The 9,503-nt window shown below is 42.2% G+C and overlaps 1 protein-coding gene and 1 long non-coding RNA gene across 2 annotated transcripts; one reads left to right on the forward strand and one right to left on the reverse strand.

Annotated features, from left to right (window-relative positions):
* Window positions 1–355: 355 nt before the first annotated feature.
* LOC123106052 (uncharacterized) lies at window positions 356–4,968 on the reverse strand. The gene is made up of 4 exons (XR_006451181.1): window positions 4,806–4,968; window positions 1,578–3,651; window positions 569–898; window positions 356–471 (listed from the first exon to the last, which is right to left on the reverse strand). It is a non-coding gene; the product is annotated as an uncharacterized lncRNA (long non-coding RNA).
* On the forward strand, window positions 687–4,581 carry LOC123106051 (uncharacterized). The gene is made up of 6 exons (XM_044528247.1): window positions 687–887; window positions 1,190–1,248; window positions 1,727–3,161; window positions 3,235–3,347; window positions 3,435–3,675; window positions 3,781–4,581. Exons 1-6 carry the CDS (start codon window positions 731–733, stop codon window positions 4,335–4,337), a joined length of 2,562 nt encoding a protein of 853 aa, XP_044384182.1. The 5' UTR covers window positions 687–730; the 3' UTR covers window positions 4,338–4,581.
* Window positions 4,969–9,503: the final 4,535 nt, after the last annotated feature.

Here is a 9,503-nt window from a genome sequence, read left to right on the forward strand (position 1 = left end):
CTCCACGCTAGCTCCACAAAGCACAAAGAGGGGAAGAAGATTGAAAAAATGGCGTGCCACTGACTGGCCAGTGCGAGCAAGCAAGAAAAGGCTTCTTCTTCTGATTCCTTCCTTCCTCCCACCGCCGTTGCCGCCGCCGCCTGCTCCGCAGCTCAGGGCAGCCAGCTGGTCATGGCATCCCTTGACATGGCCAGAGACATGCCCTGAAGGACCTCTCATGGTTGGTTGCTTCCCTTGCACTCCTCTATCTAGTCCTCTGTGTGTGCTGATCTCCTCATCGGCTCGGAGCTACGGGCGGTTCTTCATCTTCTTCCCTGCTGCGCCGTCGCGATTGTCAGTGAGCAATTCTTTCTTGTTATACTCTTGCCTTGTAATATTGCTGGCTGGGTTTCCCTCTTGTTTTCTAACCATAATGATACAAGTTGTCTCTGCGGTGGCTTTGCATCCCCAGCTCCGTTTCTTCTGTGATTACTACAATAGCAGAGAAAAGGAACAAGGGTCAGAACCAAAACAGAGTGAAAGTAGTTCAATTCTAATCCATGTTGATAGTAGTAAAATTCTGTTATACGTTGATTTAACTGCAGAGTAGACACATGCATTTTCTGCAACCACGTTTGCTTGCTGCCGGGTACTTCACGTTTGCTGAGGATTAGCACCATGAACTGAACAACTCATACTTCTGCCAGGTACTTCACCTTCAGAGTGCAGGTAGAAGAAAACCACCGAGAGAATGGGGAAGACGAGCCACAGACGGGCTTCACAAATCCAAGAGAACAATGTTGGGTGCACCTGGGGCCTCATCCGCATGTTCTACTCCCGCCGCGACCCCAAGCTTATCCTCGACAGGAAGCAAGGGAGCAGAAGGCACTCCTTCAGTGGCTTTGCTGGTACTGCTTCTCTTAATTTAATTGTAAACCACAGTTATATTAGTTATGCGAAGAGTAAAGACAGAATAGTAAGGAGTAGTAGTGATCTAGATAAGTGGGTAGTGCAACAGCAATTCAGTTTCATGACAGTACTATCTTCATTTCTGATGTCCATCCTTCGCTTCACAATTCTCTAATGCTACAAACCAGCAACTGATCCCTCTAGAACTAACTGAATTTTTTTAAGGCATTCAGGAAAATACATCACTCAAGCTTCTTGTTGTAAATTCTGTTATTGGGATTAACAGCCTGCTTGGTTGCAGGAAGAGGGCACTTGAGAAAGAAGTCTAGGGACTTTGAGGAAACAGATGAAGACAGGGATGTAAGTTAATTTTTGTATATCAAATGAAAAACATGCGGTTCTACGAGAGAAAAATACATATGAATTACTGTTTACTGTAGATCACATAGCGTGTTCGTTAAAACCACAACTCCACCCAGATGCAGCAGATGCTATATCAAGTTACTTGCATAACAAAAATCGCTGTGACTTGTGGTTTTGAAAAGTGCCAACTTGATTCTGATAGCAGCCAAAAAGTTTTCGAAGCAAAGTACAGTTTAATATAAGTTGAGTAATAAACTTAGAAAACAGCAGTCCGGATATGATTTCATAAATACAGCATTGTTGGGCAGTTGAAGGAACCTCCTTACTGTGTATGGGCTTGTACTGAACTACCATCATTCAGTCCTCTTGATGCAGTACAGACTCTGTTCAAGCTTTTCTATTGTTGTAATATTTACGCTGCATGTCGAAACTTGTTTCCTGGAGACAACTGATGTTTTGGTCCTGTATTTCTCAGAACACGGAGGAATGCAGCACTACGAAACCAACTGTCAAAAGACTCATGGAGGGCGAGGTTGGCAAGCCAAAACATTCGAAGAAGATCCCAAACGACGAGGTTCAAAGGATATTGGCTGACCTGGGACATGATGTCTGTCTGGACAAAAGAACAACGCCGAACAGCAAACCAAAGGGAGTCACAGATCCCAGCGCAGACATAGGCATTGCTTCCTCCTCTGGGTCCCTGGATCCCAGTGGTTCAAAATGCATGGAACAGGCGGAAGAAGATGGCCTTGAGCTTGCTTTGTCAGATTTCCTGGGACAAGTCTATAAGTACCATGATGAAGGGCCGCATGATGATTGCAGGAATAAGAGTGAACTATACCCTGAATTAGAGTCCATTATCCATACAAAGCTTAATGAGTATAACAATCCTCCCCGTGACCTTGATTATCAGAAAACACCGGTGAGCGAGGAAAAGCAGCTTGTTGACAACAAATATATTTGCAACAGACATGTAGGGGCCAGGCTAGAGCCCAAGAAAATGCTTGAAAAAACTAACATTGCCGAAGATACAAAGGCTTCAAATCAGCGTGAGTTGGCTATCAAAACAAAGAATAAAGAGAGCAGGAATATATTCTTCTGGAAGAAAGATAAATCAAGCAGAACACATGCACCAGAAGGAAGGTCTTCTCAGCCTGTTAACAAAATAGTAATACTGAAGCCAAATCCAAGGAGAGGATTTGATCCTACAGAAGCAACTGCATCGACATCCTTCCATCGGCAAACAGGTGGAATTCAAGCTCCAGAATACAGTGCAGCTGAATGTTCAACATTTTCAGTTAAGGAAGTCAGGAGAAGATTCAGAATCGTGACCGGAGAAACTAGAAAAGGAAGACCCCCAATGAACGAAGATGATGTACAAAGAGATCCGTGTTTGCTCAGAGATTCATTTACAATTATAAAGGATTCCAGACAGGCCCCTCCAGCTACTGATAAAAATGATGTTGGACCTTCAAACAGCAGTAAACACAAGCAAATAAATCATTCAGTAGGTGGTTTCAACAGCGACTTATCTACCTCAAAGGATGCATCCAACTTCTACGCAGAAGCCAAAAAACATTTAACAGAAATTCTGAAGGACGATACTCATACTGGCAAGTATCCAAGTCCAGCAGTTCAGGTCTCAAGGTCCTTGGTAGGAATGCTTTCCCTCCCTCAATGCAGTACCCCATCATCACCTGGGAATACCCCAAGGGTAAAAGAGTATATTGAACATTCACAGGAAGATAAAAATATTTGTGCCATACACAAGGCTGAGGGGGAAGAATCTGCAGAAGAAGGAAATAAAACAGAGGGAGATTCAGGGAGTGTTGAATGTGGTCCTAGTGAAGCAACGGTTGAACAAGCGGATCGAGAAAGATATTATTACAAGGAAGAAGACACGCAACAAGGTGAGTGATTACAGGATGCAAAATTATCAAATACTACATGGATATTATATTAATAGAATATGAATACTTGCAGACGTTGAACCTGATACTGGTTGTATTGAAGAAACTGACAATCTGGATCACTCGCAAGCAATTCGGAATGCGCAATGCATTCCAGCAGAGCAACACAAATATAACTCACCCCCAGTATGTTCAAGACAATATTTATTGCTATTTCATCTAGTTTCCATTGATGTGCTAGTTTAATGAAAATTTTGAATGTCTGCATTGAAGGAAACGAAAGAAGCAGCAGAACCAAGTAAAGAGCATGCTGAGATTTATCCAGGTTCCCCTGAGAATGTTGTCAAGATGCTAGAGCACCAAGAGCCAGAAACTCCCAGACGAAGCGCATCACTTGGACCAACATCACAAGAGGAAAACTGTGAAAAGCAAGAGCAACCCAGTCCTGTGTCTATTCTTGATCCATTCTTCCATGAAGATGTCGACAGCCCTGAAAATAAGAGCCCAATACAATGTAATATTCAATTGATAAAAAATCTGATGTATGCTAACCATTGACCTTCAGAAAAACAAAGTTTTTTTTTAATCTAACGGTTTCATCTCCCAAAATGACCTACAGGTGAGTTGCGCCAAGATGTCTCGAGTCCCCACCAGTACTACCCAGACGATGGATCAGACCAAGAAGGAATCTTCTGGGAGGACAAGGATGTCAGGTTAGGTTACATACAAGCAGTGCTGGAGCTATCAGAACTATGCACATCCCAGAACTTAGATGTATGGTATCTGGAAGATGAATTGATCAGCCATTGCCTGTTTGAAGAGCTACATCAGGGCAATCATCAAACTGATGATTTCATGCTCTTCTTTGACTGCATCTGTGAAGCTATAACAGTAATTCAGGGGAAACACTTTGGAAACCCCCATTGCTTATCTTTTGTCAGACAAAACATACAGGCACCTCCAATGGGACAGAACCTCATCTCAGAAATAAATAAGCACGTTGAGGGCCATCTCTGTTACCAATTTCCCAGCACATTGAACCAGCTAGTTAGTGTGGATCTGGAAGAGGGAGCTTGGATGGATCTTCGATCGGAAAGCGAGGAGACTGTTGTGGATATATGGGAATTCTTGCTGGGTGAACTGTTGGAAGATGTCGCTTATGATTTGTGGATATAGTCTATCAGGGCGATCAACTCAGAGCATTGTGTGCTTGCTAATGTGAGTATTGTAAGTAGCTTTTAACATGTTTGGGAGGGAAGAGCCAGTGAGGTTTTCTTCTTGATAGTGTGCAGCTGACGGTTCCGATGTTGTCCTTGTGATTTGTGTGGTGTGTGCATATGTGATTTGTGTAACTTGTAGTGTCAGTTAGTTGTGCAAAATACAGTCAAAGTGATACCCTTTTCAGTGAAGTTGAGAGCTAGCACAGTGTGCACATAATCAACACCAATATACATCATATATCATCCATTCCAGTCATGCCCATAACATAACAGAACTGATTCATCATATGAAAAGTAAAGGAAATTCAGTGGGCAAATCAAAACAATAAACATCATAGAACAGGACACACTTGGCAGATAACTTAGCTAGCTATAGGCATAATTAAGCAGTAGGAGTAGGTCGGATTAAGGATCAGGCATCAACCAAGCAAGCAAGCGAGTCCAGGTGGAACTGCGGCAAGACCAGCCTCTTCCTCTTCTTCGTCCTCTTTTCTCCCTTTGCGGGCGCCGCTGGATCCTCGCCGGCGGCGACGGGCGGCTCCCTCTCGGATGATGAGCTCGCTATCCCTCGCCCGGCCAGCCGCTCCCCTTCCTTTCTCTGAGAAATACGGCCCGGTGGCCAACCCTAGGTCAGAAAAGCCCGTTTGCACACCGCTGGGCTCAATTCCACGTCCCTCGTATGATCTCGGTTGGGCCCAACCAATTACAGGCTGGTTGGACTACTTTTAAAAACAAAAATATGTCTCAAAAGAAACTTTTAAAAACAAAAACAAGAACAAGAACATTATATTTCTGGAAATGTTATCTAGTGCCCGTTAGACTTTTAGGCTGTTCCAGCGAACACATTCCCTGCTGTTGCACGAATCTTGATGCAAACCATGTGTCAGGTCAGCTCTCTGGCGTCGTTCGCTATCCCAGATATACTGGCGAACGGTTCCTAGGGAATAGAACTTGGGCCCTTCTACAGGAAGCCAATGCACACATACCACCAGGGCTGAAGCACAGTTTTGTATACATTTATGGTCAAACATCTTTATGTATTTTGAGTTAAAAAATTAATTTGAATTTTTTTTCCAGAAATCGTATTTTTTTTTTCATTTTTGGAAAGAAAAAATTCCCTATTTTTAGAGGGATTTTTAAAAACTTGCCACGTGCATATATTATAGGCATGGAGAATCTTTTTTTCTATTAAAACCATAACATATATTTTTCCTTCTAAAACATGCCATTTTCAATTTCTCACATGTCATTATTTACTAAGAGAGTGACATTTTAATAATTACTCCCTCTCTAAAGAAATACAAGAGGGTTTAGATCACTCCTTTAGTAATCTAAATACTCTTATATTTCTTTACTGAGGATAACATGACTTTTTGTTAATAATAGGATGGTAGTTTAATTATATAGCATGTCATTTTAATATTTAATAACATGGAATTTTTGTTAATAAGATGATGACAGTTTTATTATTAAGAGCATGCCATTTTGATAATTAATGACATGGCATTTTTCTAAATGAGCTGATGACAGTTTTATTACTAAGAGCATGGCATTTTTAATAATAAATAACATGAATTTTTTACTAATAAGAGGACGATAGTTTTATTATTAAGAGCGTGGCATTTTATTATCAAGAGCATGGCAGTTTTTTAATTCAGGGCATAGAATTTTAGTAGTCAATAACATGACATTTTTATTTTTAAGAGGATGACATTTTTTATTTTTATGGCATGGAATTTTTTTTCCTTTTTTGATAATGGCAACACCTGTAATCTAATTGCGATTTATCCAAATAAAAAAATTATCTAGAGGATGATAGTCTTTAAAGTTTAGCATGGCAACTTTATTTTTTTGTACATAATCTTTTTTGTTTTTTCTTGTATCAGTTTTCTTTATAATGTTTTTTTTAAATAAACTGCTATCTAGGCCTAGCTCATTTTGTTCGTATGTCCAAGCCACCTCACTCGATTGTGTAACCCCCAACGAACAAATGTTCGCTGGTCGATCCACCCGCTAGCAATCAATTCTTTGGCACTGAGCGAACCAATCTATGGTTGGATGGTTAGAAGGACAGTAATATGCATAGCCCACCAGGGTTCAAATGCTAGTGCTCACATTTATCCTAGGTTTATTGCAGGATTTTCGATGATGTGCGTTCAGTGGGCGGAGGCGTTCTCATTGACTACGAGGCGCATACGGCGACTTTTTAAAATCTCAAGATTATATGTTGGCTCAGTCTTTCAAAGGTGCTCATAGAGGTAGGGTGTACGTGTGTGTGTTTATAGGGGGTGAGTATATGCGCGTATATATGAGCACTTGCATCTGTACTATGTTTAAAAAAAATTGTTCGCGCCGACCTTCCTTATGATAAAGGATATTTTCATTTTTTTTCCATTGATCATTATTCTATTTTTTTCGGCCTCCATAATTTGATCGAGATATTGTACATAGAATGCCGCTTTTTTAAAAGGGAAAAAAAGGAGTAATCCACTATGACAGGAAAAAACGAATCCTTTTGTAACTCATTATTTATTGGCAAAGATAGAAAATAATTTCAGCTAGATTTTTATTGAACACACCACAAACATAAACACTCTTACACACACATACACTCACCCTTATGAACACACATACGCACACACGCCCTTCCCCTATGAGCACTTCCTAAAGACTGAGCCGACACATCATTTGAGATTGGCAAATATATAAAAGAATTTAGGTTTTTGTGTAATGCAAGCCAAATCCCAGACGTCAGTCGGCCCTAAGTTATTGGGGGCAATACGCAACGTTGGGGTAGGGGTGGTTGGGGGGAGCAGAAATTTAATTTCGGACCGATCTAGCGTCTGTTTCCTGGAGAAAACTTCCCGAGGTTGATCTAGCATTGGCCTCGGGACAGACTCTGTGGCCGCGCTCATTGGGTCACAACAGAGACCCAATAGAGAGTCTTTGGATATGAGCTCCAGGCTTGGTCCAACTAGATGTGACTATTGCCCTGTGGCAGATGCGAAACCGACTCTTGGGCAGTGATCGCTTGAAGATTCTTGGCCGAATCCGAAGATACGGTGAGGGATCCGATCACCAGACTTGGTTTGTTAGGATTTATGCCTTGACGGTGCGTAGGAGGTCCAAGATTCTTCTGCGTCTCAGTTAAGCCGAGGTCTTGATGCTCTGGCACAAAGATCGCGTCGGCGTGGATCCGTTCGTCAATCAATGCTTTCATTGAGCTTTTTGCGACCACACAACAGGCCAGTATGGGCTACCAATGTCGGAGCTAAATTTGGCGAATCTCAGGTAAGGGCCCCCGAGCTAGTGATCTTGACTTGATGGTAACAGGAAGTAGAGAGACACATTATTTACCCAGGTTCAGGCCCTCTCGAAGAGGTAAAACCGTACATCCTACTTGTATTGTATAGATTGTGGATGGGACTTGCATCTAGAGATAAATATGCCAAATATTTAAATATGCCTTGAAGTATACGCCAAGTCTTCGGAGTATTCCATTTTGAGTATGCTGAGGGCCATATCTTACGTGGACCGGGGTGTATTCTTCAGTTGTCGGTGGTCCTCGACCCGACCCATAAATGATAGGCCGACATGATGAGTAATCCCTAATCTAGGACACCGTCACAACCCAATTATGCAAAAAAGCCAACAACATTCCATCAATATTCTATGGGTTAGTTGCCAAAAGGAAACAACATTCTATGGATTAGTGAGGTTTGTGTCCTCGTTTCAAGCTGTCTGGCCTGGAATCTGTCTGGGGTATGTTTAGTTAGAGACCCGGGGTGACTTATCTGCCTCATGAAGTTGCCTGGGCACATAATAAGCCGCTCCCTAAATTTGTTGAGACTTCTAAATTAGTTATCCCATAACTAGTTCAGAAGCTCCAATGAATGAAGGAGGTGGCTCATGGAGAAAGCTGGGGAGGAGGAGGCTTATTTTTAAGCCGTCAAAAGAACTGGCCCTTAGTCTCTCTCTCTCTCTCTCTCTCTCTCTCTCTCTCTCAATTTTTCACGAATATGAACAAGGATACACGTGTTGGAATCAGCGATACAAGTCACTAGCAGCAAGAAGTGGGTATAGAAAGTTGGAGCTAGGGAGGTGGGAGAGGGAAAACGTCCAACGACGGTCAATTCGGGTTCCAGTTCTTCGATACCCCCTCACTGAAGTGATGTGCTTCTCTATAAAACCAAGTGTAAAGATCGACCTAATCTATTTCTTACGGATCGCCCAGGACCTATACCACTCCGATGCCTTGCCCACCAAAGATAAAGATAATACTTTTTTTTTGGCTTCATCATGTGGTAGACCTGAATACTAAAGAGACCACATAATTTTTCAAGCATGAGTAAGTGATCTTTTAGATGGACAATGTCATCTCCTGCGTAACAGTCATCTCTCACATGCTGAAGTGTGCCAATAGATATTTGTAAACTTCTTTTTCATTTCAGAAGGTGGAGTCATTTCCTAACCTCAGTACTTGTGCAGGAGAGGCCTCCCAACAAGCTATCAACAACAAGATATTTGATAAATGGACTAAAAGAGTAAAAGAAAAACAGAAAACATTAACCACAGTAAAGGTTTTCCTTAGCGGTTTTCACTTATCAAAAGCGCTACACTCTCCGGCAACGACAAGCGTAGGAGGTCAATTCTAGACCTTTTTGATAAGCAATAGTGTCAAACCCAAAAAAAAAGAGAAGGAATTGGTCGATAGGAATCAATGTAAAAGCTGTAAATATGGATGGACTTGCGATGTGCTAGCACAAGGTGTCATGGAAAGTAAACCTCCCCGCTCCCGTGATCGACCGGAGGGCCAACCCTAACGCCGCCAGGGTTGGTCCCCTCCTCCCCCATCGCCGCCAGGACGCGCGGGCTTTGGCGGGGTCCGTCTTTAGTCAAAGCATAAAGGACGTGGCGTGGACATATTTTTTGTCGTTGCTGTTGACGAACCGTGGTGGTGTTATCTAAGTGGCACTTAAAAGTTAAAACAGCGCCAAAAACGTCGCACCTAACAAACAAGAGATGCATGAAGCATGCTGTCCACCCACATAATAACCTGTATATATGTACTATAATAAACCTGTGGTACTGTGTCGCACGTCTGCCCCTGGTGCTTCCACGA

This window comes from Triticum aestivum, chromosome 5A, assembly GCF_018294505.1.
Source record: "Triticum aestivum cultivar Chinese Spring chromosome 5A, IWGSC CS RefSeq v2.1, whole genome shotgun sequence".
Classification (NCBI taxonomy): domain Eukaryota; kingdom Viridiplantae; phylum Streptophyta; class Magnoliopsida; order Poales; family Poaceae; genus Triticum; species Triticum aestivum.